The sequence below is a fragment of the Hemibagrus wyckioides genome, linkage group LG04 (assembly GCF_019097595.1).
Source record: "Hemibagrus wyckioides isolate EC202008001 linkage group LG04, SWU_Hwy_1.0, whole genome shotgun sequence".
In the NCBI taxonomy this organism is placed as follows: Eukaryota; Metazoa; Chordata; class Actinopteri; order Siluriformes; family Bagridae; genus Hemibagrus; species Hemibagrus wyckioides.
In genome coordinates, this window is record NC_080713.1 from 27,263,466 (window position 1) to 27,275,547 (window position 12,082).

Below are 12,082 nucleotides of genomic sequence, written 5' to 3' on the forward strand. Positions count from 1 at the left end.
AATTTTCAAGTCTTTTCATGTTCCAATGCCTACAATCAATGAATACTCATTATTAAAACATTTTTTCAGTGATGGGTTCATCCCCCCCCAAATTCTCTCTCCACCTGTCACCCTAAACAGATCAAAAACCTCGTGTTCTGAGTGCTGGGGTAAGATCTGGGCAGTGAAGTAAGGTTTACGATAAGAGTCTGAGCCACACATTCAAGTTACAAGCATGTAATCAATGATAAGTTTTCTCAGCCTAGAGCTGCACTGTTCTAAATGGTGCAAAAGACCCACAAGGAAACTTTTCTATATAATGAACCAATGTGTGTGAATAATGCCATGAATGCCAGATGGTGACCTGGTGTTCTGGCCAGCCCAAAAGTGCACCTGAATTGGAAAAGTATTGGAATGGACTCCACTGTGAAGTAAATGAACTTTTTAGGGATTAATGTAAGAATTGCCAGAGCCCCTGGTATCTTGCATACTTCTATTCTTTGGCTTCACCCATTCAATGACCATGGATGACCATTACTGGGTGGAGTGTTGTTGATATGAAATCATTTTTCCAAATCCACAGTGAGTTTCCACTGTGAATCTGTATTGAAAAGGTTCTTGTACATGGTGCTCCTCTACATAGTTTTGGACAGAGTTCCTATCCACCCTAAACAAAAGGAATTCTATAAATAACCATATATTTTAAATATTATGAATTATTATGGCCCAGTATAAAGCAAATGTAAGCATAACTAAATATATTGGCTTTTTATTCTCCACCCACACACATTCATCTTAATAACGATAAAATTCAATTTTAAAATGTTGTCTTTTGTATCTTTTTCTGACAAATTCCCATAATATGGAGTAAAAAAGACTGAATAAATAAATTAATGATTTAGTCAGTGTATATAGAATTCCAGTGTCCAAAGCAAATACATATGTTGAGGCTGTGTTATACACTATATTGCCAAAAGTATTCGCTCACCCATCCAAATAATCAGAATCAGGTGTTCCAATCACTTCCATGGCCACAGGTGTATAAAATCAAGCACCTAGGCATGCAGACTGTTTTTACAAACATTTGTGAAAGAATGGGTCGCTCTCAGGAGCTCAGTGAATTCCAGCGTGGAACTGTGATAGGATGCCACCTGTGCAACAAATCCAGTCGTGAAATTTCCTCGCTCCTAAATGTTCCACAGTCAACTGTCAGCTGTATTATAAGAACGTGGAAGTGTTTGGGAATGACAGCAACTCAGCCACGAAGTGGTAGGCCACGTAAACTGACGGAACGGGGTCAGCGGATGCTGAGGTGCATAGTGCGAAGAGGTCGCCAACTTTCTGCAGAGTCAATCGCTACAGACCTCCAAACTTCATGTGGCCTTCAGATTAGCTCAAGAACAGTGCACAGAGAGCTTCATGGAATGGGTTTCCATGGCCGAGCAGCTGCATCCAAGCCATACATCACCAAGTGCAATGCAAAGCGTCGGATGCAGTGGTGTAAAGCACACCGCCACTGGACTCTAGAGCAGTGGAGACGCGTTCTCTGGAGTGACGAATCACGCTCCTCCATCTGGCAATCTGATGGACGAGTCTGGGTTTGGCGGTTGCCAGGAGAACGGTACTTGTCTGACTGCATTGTGCCAAGTGTAAAGTTTGGTGGAGGGGGGATTATGGTGTGGGGTTGTTTTTCAGGAGCTGGGCTTGGCCCCTTAGTTGCAGTGAAAGGAACTCTGAATGCTTCAGCATACCAAGACATTTTGGACAATTCCATGCTCCCAACTTTGTGGGAACAGTTTGGAGCTGGCCCCTTCCTCTTCCAACATGACTGTGCACCAGTGCACAAAGCAAGGTCCATAAAGACATGGATGACAGAGTCTGGTGTGGATGAACTTGACTGGCCTGCACAGAGTCCTGACCTCAACCCGATAGAACACCTTTGGGATGAATTAGAGTGGAGACTGAGAGCCAGGCCTTCTCGTCCAACATCAGTGTGTGACCTCACAAATGCGCTTCTGGAAGAATGGTCAAAAATTCCCATAAACACACTCCTAAACCTTGTGGACAGCCTTCCCAGAAGAGTTGAAGCTGTTATAGCTGCAAAGGGTGGACCGACGTCATATTGAACCCTATGGATTAGGAATGGGATGTCACTTAAGTTCATATGCGAGTCAAGGCAGGTGAGCGAATACTTTTGGCAATATAGTGTATGTGGAATATATATATATATATATATATATATATATATATATATATATATATATATATATATATATATATATATAAAAACTCAAACACAATCAAAAACTTCTGCACAGTGGTTTATTTTTCTTATTTTTCTATGAACAGTATAAGACTCTTTAAAAATGGTAAAACATGATATCCATGGGAGGTATGTAAGTTGTGCAGGAGGAATGAATTTCAGAAAACATCACACCTCCTTTGACTCTGGCTCATGTGTGTAACTATACCATAGAGGATTTGCATTTCCTTTTGTATAAATACCATTAAATGCTTCCTGTTCATCTAACTAACAGATTAAACCACACACATGCTCTTATTCATCATCTGTACTCGAGGGCAGTTCAGGTAAATGGAATCAATATTTACTGTCTTGCATATGATAATTGCCATCATCAATGTTTCCAGAGCTAACGAGACTGCTTGTATCCTGCGAGGAGAGCATGCATACCCATATTTTTGGAAGAATGGTGATATTATGGTTGGAGGAATTTTTCCTTTCTATAGTAGTTGGGAGTTTGCAGACGTGTCCTTTTCAGTTATGCCACCTCCAATAAAGTGCACAAGGTAAGTATTACTGACAAAAGATGATTCATGTCATTTATTGATTATTCACTATACAATATATGATTAAAATGCTTTTATTTTATTCTGAAATGATGGATTTGCCTCTCTGTCTTATTTTTTTTTAATCAGCTTGGATTTCAGAGCCTTTCAATACACACAGTCATTGATCTTTGCAATAGAAGAGATTAACAACAGTTCCTCTTTACTTCCTGGAGTCACCTTGGGCTACAAGATTTATGACACTTGCAGTTCTTCAGCAATGGGAGTAAAAATGGCAATGACGCTTATTAATGGAAATGAGAACACAGTTGCTGATCAGGTGTGCACAAAGCCGGCCCAAGTGCAAGCCATAATAGGTGAGGCATATTCATCGGTGTCCACAGCTATAGCGAACAGCATTGGACCTTTCAACATGCCCATAGTAAGACTTTATGTGATTTTATCGATAATATGAATATTGCTACAACACTTTAAAGAAAAGCTACAGCTAAAGGCATTGTTATATCTCACTTTTTGTGCATTGTATTGTGCAAAATGACTGAACATAATGCCTGATTTGCCTGTGTTAATGTAATTTCAGATCAGTCACTATTCCACCTGTGAGTGTCTCAGTGACAAAAAGAAATATCCCTCATTTCTGCGCACTGTTCCCAGTGATTACCACCAATCCCGAGCCCTGGCAGAGATGGTCAAGCACTTTGGCTGGACCTGGGTGGGAGCAATAAGGAGAGATGATGACTATGGTAACACTGGGATGGCTACATTTACTAAAGTTGCAGAACAGTTGGGCATCTGCTTAGAATACTCCCTTCCATTTTTTAGAACCTACTCCAAAGAAAGAGTGCTGAGAATCGTAGAGCAAATCAAAAGTTCCACATCTCGAGTGATAGTGGGATTTCTTGCTCACTGGGATTGGGAGATTTTGGTGCATGTATTCACTGAACATAACATCACTGGATACCAATGGGTGGGGACTGAGGGTTGGATCGCTGATCCTGTTGTGGCCACACTGGATAAACAAAATATATTGCAAGGAGCCATAGGGCTAGCTATTTCTAAAACAACAGTAACAGGACTAGAGGACTTCATTCTAGATATTAAACCACTGAAATCTGTAGGAAGTGCAATTTTTACAAAATTTTGGGAAGCCCTGTTTAATTGTAAATATGCAATGCAGAATGATTCAGAGGGGCTACCAGTGTGCACAGGAGAAGAAAATCTGTCTGAAGTGGAAAACACCTTCACTGATATGTCTATGATGCCAATTATCAGTAATGTCTATAAAGGAGTTTATGCCATTGGCCATACCCTACATGAGCTTCTTGGTTGCAAACAAACCTGTCCTACAAAGAAACAGCCTGATCCTCTCACTGTGAGTTAAAAGTGGTGCTATGGCACTGGTTTTGCACTTTGGCTAGTTTTTACACACACATGATGTATTGAAAGAACACTGTATGTAACACTTTATGCACAGTTTAATACTCCTTACTTTAGAGAACTTTTAAAATATAGCATTTTTCATCATCACTTTTTTTGTTTAATTTTAATTGTTGTTATTTTTAGTTTCTTGAACATATCAAAAAGGTGCATTTCAAGACCAAAGATGGTGAAAGCATATATTTTGATAAAAATGGAGACCCTGCAGGAAAGTATGAAATAATAAACTGGCAAACGGATAAAGATCACCCACATAAATTTGTCACTGTTGGATTTTATGACTCTTCCCTACTCCCTCAGAGTCGTTTATCTGTAAACATGACCTCTATTGTTTGGGCAAAAAATACTGACAAAGTGAGTATTTGAGGAAATGTGTGAACATCTTTCATGTTATCATTCTTTTAATATGTACTCAGTATTAAATAAATAAAAAAAATGCCTTTGCCTAGATACCAAAATCAGTATGTAGTGAGAGTTGCCCACCAGGAACAAGGAAAGCTGTGCAAAAAGGAAAGCCAATCTGCTGTTTTGACTGCATACCATGTGCTGCAGGAGAAATCAGTAATATGACAGGTACAGAAATATCAAGGTGTTGTGAGAATTACAGTACCATTCCAGAGTAAAATTTGCAATTAAGATTATAACATAAAATCAGTTTTGCTATGCATAGACATATATTGCAATATAAATATAAATCCTTGCAATATATGATACAGCTAAGAATGGCATGTATTTAAGAACCAAGACACCTTTATTAGCCTGTCACATGTACTGAATTATACATATTATTTCCCAAGCATATCTAATCTTTGTGTTACTCTATTTTTTATTTCTCTATTACAGATTCTATTGAATGTAAACAATGTAAGCAGGATTACTGGTCCAATCCACAGAAGGATGAATGTGTGAAGAAAGAAATTGAGTATCTGTCATATGAGGAAACAATGGGAATTTTGCTCACAGTTATTTCTGTTGTTGGTGCATTTATGACAATAGTAATAGCAGTCATATTTCTTAAATATAAAAATACTCCAATAGTCAAAGCCAACAACTCAGAACTGAGCTTTTTACTGCTCTTTGCGCTGGCTCTTTGTTTCCTCTGTTCACTTACTTTCATTGGTCAGCCCTCTGAGTGGTCCTGTATGCTGCGACACACAGCGTTTGGGATCACCTTCGTCCTCTGTATCTCCTGTGTTCTTGGGAAAACCATAGTTGTGTTAATGGCCTTCAGGGCTACACTTCCAGGAAGTAATGTCATGAAATGGTTTGGGCCTCCACAGCAGAGACTCAGTGTACTTGCCTTTACTCTCATTCAGGTGCTAATTTGCATCCTCTGGTTGACAATATCCCCTCCTTTCCCCTTTAAAAATCTAAATCATTACAAGGAAAAGATCATTCTTGAATGTCATTTAGGCTCAACCATAGGTTTCTGGGCTGTGCTGGGTTACATAGGACTTCTGGCTCTTTTATGCTTTGTTTTAGCTTTTCTGGCTCGGAAGTTACCTGATAATTTTAATGAAGCTAAATTCATCACATTCAGCATGCTCATATTCTGTGCAGTTTGGATCACTTTTATTCCAGCTTATGTCAGCTCTCCTGGAAAATTCACTGTAGCTGTGGAGATATTTGCCATTTTGGCATCAAGCTTCGGCTTGTTATTCTGTATCTTTCTTCCAAAATGCTACATAATTATACTAAAGCCAGAGAAGAACACTAAAAAGCAAATGATGGGAAAGTAAGCCAACATTACAAACATTATTAATTAATATTACCATATATAAAAAATATTATTAGGTAACTGAACACACTGGATATTTTAACATTAAGATCTGTTCTGTTCTTTTACTAATTTAATATTGGATTTTTTTGTTTTATTTTTTCCCTTATTTAAAAAGCCCTGTGGCTCTTTGAAATTGGTCATCTACTTTAATAATTATAAATTCTATTTTAAAAATGTTTAATTTATATCTTTCTCCAACAGTTTCCAGTAATGTCTGGTATTGAGCATAGCACAAGCACATTTAAGGTAAAAAAGATTGGCTGACTAAATGAATAAAATTCATTTAAACTTCTGAATTAGCCAATATATGTAGAACCCCAGTGTCCAAAACAAATGCATATAAAAAGTCACATCAACAGTATCAGCACTGAATTATGGCCAAGTGTAAAATTGGGTTATTAACAGTAATCAAAAACCATAGACCCAGAACAAAGGCCACAGACCACATGAACAGTACCAAATAATATAGTAACAAAAAATCCTTCTCAAATATAGATCCTTTTAGTTTCCAAAATACATTATACATTAAGATAAATGTCATTCTTAATAGGGGGTGGCACATAATCTCTTGCTTAAAATGTAATGACATTCAAAAGCCTTATAAAAATATGTTTTCTGCTCTGTTTCACCTCTTCAAACCATCAGAGGTAATGTTTAATTCTTTGCTATAAATAATGTAATGCCTCATCAACTTCTTCACTTTTTCTTAACTTGCATTTGTACATGTACCAGATAACATGGACCTACAAGAGCCCTGTATTGGAGTACTTAGAGCACATTAAGACCTTCTCCATACAACCCCCCAAAGGATACTATTATTAAGTGGGTATAATCTAAGACTACCTTTTTTGCTATTTAAAGAACTAAGCATTTTTGGGGGGAAATGAAAAAAAGTGGACTAGGCTTCTGAAACTTGGAATCCAAGTAATCCAGATGAATCAGCCTGAGTTCTCCAGAATGGACGCTCTCACTGTGTGCTCCTGCTCCCATCTGCTGGCTGTTGGTGGTGTAGCAAAACCTCTTAGAGGACCCTATAACACCAAATTCAAATAATGGCTAGAAAACTGGAACTCTTGGTCAGACAACAGATTGTAGATATCCTGTGCACAATATTTTGCATTATTAGCTCTGCTGCCTCCTTGGCAAATGGAATATTAGATAGGGCTACAATTTTAAAAGTCAGTCAACAAGAACCAGCATGACTCTATTGCCCCTGGACCTGAGCAGACATTTAAAAATGTCCAGGGACAATTGGGACCGTTAGAGACTGGGAATAAGAAGGGGATGGAGAATCCCATAGGGTGCACACCGGTATGCTGCAATAAAGGCCTGGACATCCTTCTCCATACTCAGCCACCAAAACCACCACCTAAGAAACTCAAGGATCCTAATCACTTCTGGACATCTTGAGAATGGGGACACATACCACTCCAAGATATGCTCAAATTTTGAGGTGGGGACATAATACTTTCCCAGGGGACTGCCTTCTGGGTGGGTCATACTCATTCAGGGTGACCATTGGCTTGGGAGTGCATCAGGCTTACTATTACAAAGTCAAACCTTAATGGACTTAAAAAAAAGCCAACATTTCTTGGTCAGGATTGAAACTCCCTTGACCAAGTGTAAATCAGGGCCTCCTTCAGGACTACAGGTGGATGTGTCTAGATCAGCACTAATGAGCTGAGACAAAAAACTTCTACCTCTTGTTAGTTTTAGGCACATTACATAAACAGAGAATATTTGTTCTGCATTTGAATTGGTTCATATAAAAATGTCACATGTCTGCATGACAATTATTCGCTGAGTGTCAGTTCAGTTCTTGTGACTTGCTCCACATAGGCGTTCACAGAGATATATACAGCAAAAATTACATGCTGTAGGCATTCTGTGTTTTATAAAATCACAATATTTTGTTTTTTATTGTGACTGGACACAAATAAAAGTAGACACTTCACAGTTTCAAATGATGTCTTCCTCTTTACTGTATGGTGGTGGTGTATCATTTATACAAGTAATATAATAAATGATGATATGCAGAATTCACCTGAAGGAACATATTCAAAATAAATGACCGTATCCTAGTGAGAAAGTAGTCATGAACTCATCTATTTATCTATATATCTCATCTACTCATTTATTATTGAATTTTAGCAAAATATTTCATTGGTAGAAGTGTTTCCTCTTTTGAGATTTTTGGGAAAGGCTGTAAACCAGCATTCCATAATGATAAATATCCAGAGAGATCCCAAAATTATTAAGAAAACAATTTAAAAAAAATACACAATAAGACAAAATACACAAAAAAGAAAGAAAAATTAATAGTTAGTAGTAGGCCAAGCAAGCTAAAAAAAAAAGGGCCTAGCTATTTAGTCACACCTCCTTTGTCCCGTCAGTGCAACCTTCCCATAGAGAATTTTTTTCATTTGTATAAATGCTACAAAACCATTCTGATTCAAACAGCTAGGACAACACACCTAGCAGACATAACTGATATTACCTTTCTGTAGCTGAGTAGGTAGATGGAGCCTTTACTCTTTACTCTTTTACATATGGTAATGGCCATAATCAATTTTTCCAGAGGTAATGGGACTACATGTTTGTTGCAAGGAGAACCTACATATCCACAGATATGGAAGGATGGTGATATCATTGTTGGAGCAGCTTTCCCTTTTCATAGTAATTGGGAGATCTCAGACATGTCTTATTTAGTCATGCCACAACAAATGAAGTGTGTGAGGTAAGAACTTGAGCATGTCAAACTTTAATAACATCTATATTATTAATCAGCATGTTTTCATTGTTCATTCTAAAATAATAATGTTGTATTTGTCTCTTATTTTTTAAAACAGTCTTGATTTCAGAGCCTTTCAGTATTCACAATCCCTGATCTTTGCCATTGAAGAGATCAACAACAGTTCCTCTTTGTTACCGGGGATATCATTGGGTTACAAGATCTATGACACCTGCAGTTCAGCAGGATTGGGGGTTAAAGTAGCCATGGCACTTATTAATGGAAATGAAAACTCAGTCTTGGATGAGCAATGCACAAACCCAGCCCAGGTGCAGGCCATAATAGGAGAGACATACTCTTCAGTGTCCATGGCTATTGCAAAGAGTATAGGCCCTTTCAGCATTCCCTTAGTAAGAATTATTTAAGTGTATTTTACAGTGTTTTGAAGTTTAACAAACTGTAAAACAAAATGTATCCTGTAAAATGCTTTTGATGTTTTGTGCCATATGAATTGTCAAGGAAAGCACTTATTAATCATAATGCCTGTGATATAATTTTTTGTTAATATATTTTTAGATCAGTCATTACTCTACCTGCGAGTGTCTCAGTGACAAAAAGAAATATCCCTCATTTCTACGCACTATTCCTAGTGATTACCACCAGACAAGAGCCTTGGCAGAGATGGTCAAGCACTTTGGCTGGACCTGGGTGGGAGCAATAAGAAGAGACGATGATTATGGTAACAATGGAATGGCTGCATTTACAGATGCTGCAGAACAGTTGGGCATCTGCTTAGAATACTCTCTTCCATATTTTAGAACGTACTCAGATGAAAAAGTGTTGAAAATCATTCAGCAAATCAAAAGCTCCACATCTCGAGTGATTGTTGCATTTCTTGCTCACTGGGACTTAGAAATCTTGCTCCAAGTCTTTTTTCAGCACAACATCACTGGATACCAGTGGGTGGGAACTGAGGGCTGGATTTCTGATTCAGAACTAGCCGCAAAAGATAAACACCATATACTGAAAGGAGCCATAGGATTAGCTATCCCTAAAACAACAGTAACAGGTCTAAAGGACTTCATTCTAGATATTAAACCCCTAAAATCTGTGGGGAGTGACATTTTTACAAAATTCTGGGAAGCATTATTTAAGTGTAAATATGCAATGCAAAACGATACAATGGACTCTCCATTGTGTACGGGTGATGAGAAACTCTCCGAGATGGAAAACACCTTCACTGACATGTCCCTGATGCCTATTTTCAGTAATGTGTATAAAGCAGTATATGCGATTGCCCATACACTACATGAACTTCTTGGCTGCAACAAAACATGTCCAACAAAGAAGCAGCCTGATCCTTTCACAGTGAGTTAATACTGATGCTCAGACATCATTTTAGCACTGCAGTTAAATCAACCAAACTCTTTTGTGAGAATATACTTTGCAATTCTGTATAACACGTTTAATGTTAAATAATTATTTATATTCCTTAAGTTTCTAGAAAATCTGAAGAAAATACATTTTAAAACCAAAGAGGGGGAAGAAGTGTTTTTTGACAAAAATGGTGACCCTGCAGCAAAGTATGATATAATAAACTGGCATGTAAATGTAGAATATAAATTTGTTACTGTTGGACTTTATGACTCATCCATAATGGGTCATGATCGATTAGCAGTAGATATGGCCTCAATTGAATGGGCACATAATAACAAACAGGTGAGTACAAGTGAATTACAGATTGCAATTGATAATTTGCTTTAATAAATGCTTTCCTAATGTAAGAAATGACCTTTCTCAATCATAGGTGCCAAAATCCGTGTGCAGTGAGAGCTGTCCCCCTGGTACAAGGAAAGCTGTACAGAAAGGAAAACCCATCTGCTGTTTTGACTGCATACCATGTGCTGACGGAGAGATCAGTAATATGACAGGTACTGAGACTTTTAAAAGGGGAAACAAACTACTGTTCCTGTTGTAAAAATCCTACACAATATGTTAAAGTTATGTTTGTTTATAAAAGACAGGTAAAAATAATGTGTTTTTTGTAACAGGAGCAACTTAGCTTCGTTATCAAATTTTATTTGTATATCATGCTAAGTACTTCTCCATGGATCCTTTTTTAACTTTTATTTTCTTACTCTGCAACAGATTCCATTGAATGTCATCAGTGCTATCAGGAGTACTGGTCAAATCCTAAGAGAGATCAATGTATCAAGAAGGAAATTGAATATTTGTCCTACAAAGAAACAATGGGAATTTTGCTAACAGCTGTTTCTATTATTGGTGCGTTTATGACAATGGTAATAGCAATCATATTATTTAGACATAAAAATACACCAATAGTCAAGGCCAACAACTCTGAGCTGAGCTTCTTGCTGCTCTTCTCTCTGACTCTGTGTTTCCTCTGTTCACTTACTTTCATTGGTCAGCCCTCTGAGTGGTCCTGTATGCTGCAACACACAGCGTTTGGGATTACCTTCGTCCTCTGCATCTCCTGTGTTCTGGGAAAAACATTAGTGGTGTTAATGGCCTTCAGGGCTACACTTCCAGGCAGTAATGTCATGAAATGGTTCGGGCCTCCACAACAAAGACTCAGTGTTATAACTTTCACTCTCATACAAGTCATTATTTGTGTGGTTTGGTTGACAATATCTCCTCCTTTTCCCTTTAAAAACCTTAAGAGCTACAAGGAAAAGATTATTTTGGAATGTAATTTAGGCTCAACTGTCGGTTTCTGGGCTGTGCTGGGCTATATAGGTTTTTTGGCTATTTTCTGCTTTGTTTTGGCATTCCTGGCACGGAAGTTGCCTGATAATTTCAATGAAGCCAAATTCATTACATTCAGCATGCTCATATTCTGTGCAGTTTGGATCACTTTTATTCCTGCTTATGTCAGCTCTCCTGGAAAATTCACTGTAGCTGTGGAGATATTTGCCATTTTAGCCTCAAGCTTTGGCTTATTATTCTGTATATTCCTTCCAAAGTGTTATATAATCATACTGAAACCTGAGAAGAATACTAAAAAGCAACTGATGGGCAAAGTGTAATTTGCATGAACTAGTAGCCTGTATGTGTGTAGGAATGTTTATTAATATGAACCTTAATGACTGTATTTGGAATTAACAACAACCCATATACAAAATCTGACCATTCTGTGTGCTTTCTTCTATGAAGGAAGAACCATTATGTCTCAGACAGCTACCACTGCTGGACAAAATAAAAACAAGCATTTGCTTACAATCAGGAAAATAATTCAAATTATCATTAACCGTCACAAATACTTTTGTTATTGATAACACGTGTTCTACCAGAGTAAAGATATTTCATGACCAAAATGTAAAGTATTT

General features: G+C 37.7%; 2 protein-coding genes across 2 annotated transcripts; both read left to right on the forward strand.

Annotated features, from left to right (window-relative positions):
* Positions 1–2,572: 2,572 nt before the first annotated feature.
* LOC131352143 (extracellular calcium-sensing receptor-like) lies at positions 2,573–5,963 on the forward strand. The gene is made up of 6 exons (XM_058388067.1): positions 2,573–2,787; positions 2,917–3,208; positions 3,368–4,159; positions 4,351–4,578; positions 4,674–4,797; positions 5,068–5,963. The coding sequence occupies exons 1-6, from the start codon at positions 2,573–2,575 to the stop codon at positions 5,961–5,963; spliced, it is 2,547 nt and encodes an 848-aa protein (XP_058244050.1).
* Positions 5,964–8,523: 2,560 nt separating this feature from the next.
* LOC131352189 (extracellular calcium-sensing receptor-like) lies at positions 8,524–11,782 on the forward strand. Its single transcript, XM_058388132.1, has 6 exons — positions 8,524–8,741; positions 8,854–9,145; positions 9,312–10,103; positions 10,233–10,454; positions 10,543–10,666; positions 10,884–11,782. The coding sequence occupies exons 1-6, from the start codon at positions 8,524–8,526 to the stop codon at positions 11,780–11,782; spliced, it is 2,547 nt and encodes an 848-aa protein (XP_058244115.1).
* The last annotated feature ends 300 nt before the right edge of the window (positions 11,783–12,082 follow it).